Source organism: Camelina sativa, unplaced genomic scaffold (genome assembly GCF_000633955.1).
Source record: "Camelina sativa cultivar DH55 unplaced genomic scaffold, Cs unpScaffold02865, whole genome shotgun sequence".
NCBI classification, from domain to species: domain Eukaryota; kingdom Viridiplantae; phylum Streptophyta; class Magnoliopsida; order Brassicales; family Brassicaceae; genus Camelina; species Camelina sativa.
In genome coordinates, this window is record NW_010923974.1 from 1 (window position 1) to 985 (window position 985).

Here is a 985-nt window from a genome sequence, read left to right on the forward strand (position 1 = left end):
CTTACTTGCATCTTGTGGAGAAAGAGATGTCCGATTAAGAAAGGAAGAGTAACACCAATTGATGCTGCTGACAAAATCAAAAGAAACCCCTTTCCGTAACCAAACGTAAGTCCTGCCATCCACATGGAAGGAGAAGAGGGAAGAAGAATGCTTGGGAACAATGCTACCGAGGCAAAGAGTAGAAGACCAAGAACCGGGATGCTGAAAGTTCCTCTCACCCATTTTATAAACGGAATCAGTTCCTGAAAACGTAAAACACATCAAGCACATATGAGGATATATACTTGACGTTTCATAACATAAGAGACCAACTCTATTAGGCTATCACAAATCTCAACAATTGCATAGTTTACAAACATCAAAATGGATCCCTTTATTAACACATACACAGAAATAGTGCAAATCCATATAAAAATTATTTACATTCGAACTTAACGCTGGTGAGCTGCAATGGAGTATAAAGACATCAGCCACGCCATAGGCCACCCATTATTAAACAATGTTTCTAGCATCACAAATGAACATGTCAAACTAATTCTGGAACAAGCAAAACATAGTCGATTGAGAAACACCAGACAGAGCTCATGAATGATAGACAAATTAGCAAACCACAGACACATAATTGGACGAAAGTTTCAAACTTTAGTGGCTGAGCTCACAAATCATAAGACATAAGAACCCTAATTTAAATCAGAAGAAACTAGACTCCTTTACGCAAACCCTAATTCCAATCAAATGTAACCATATAAGCAATCAGATCTTCGAAAAAAAGAAAAAGAAAAAAACGAACCTTTTCGATTAAAAAGGGACCAATCCATTTGATAATAACAAAAGCCAAAGAACCCAAAAAAGCGACCAAGGAGATCAATTTCACCCAGAACCAAACAGAAGTAACGGATCCAATCGAACAACCAGATGACGATTCTGATTCCGACGATGATCCTTCTTCTTCATCAGATCCTCCTCTCAATTTAACATAATCACC

The 985-nt window shown here is 37.7% G+C and overlaps 1 protein-coding gene across 1 annotated transcript; it reads right to left on the minus strand.

Moving 5' to 3' along the window:
• Positions 1 to 9: 9 nt before the first annotated feature.
• Positions 10 to 979, minus strand: LOC104774444 (the record flags this gene model as incomplete). Its single annotated transcript, XM_010499047.1, has 2 exons — positions 10 to 242; positions 791 to 979. Coding segments are annotated over 2 exons (422 nt in total), but the record flags the coding sequence as incomplete, so codon positions are not given.
• Between the last annotated feature and the right edge of the window lie 6 nt (positions 980 to 985).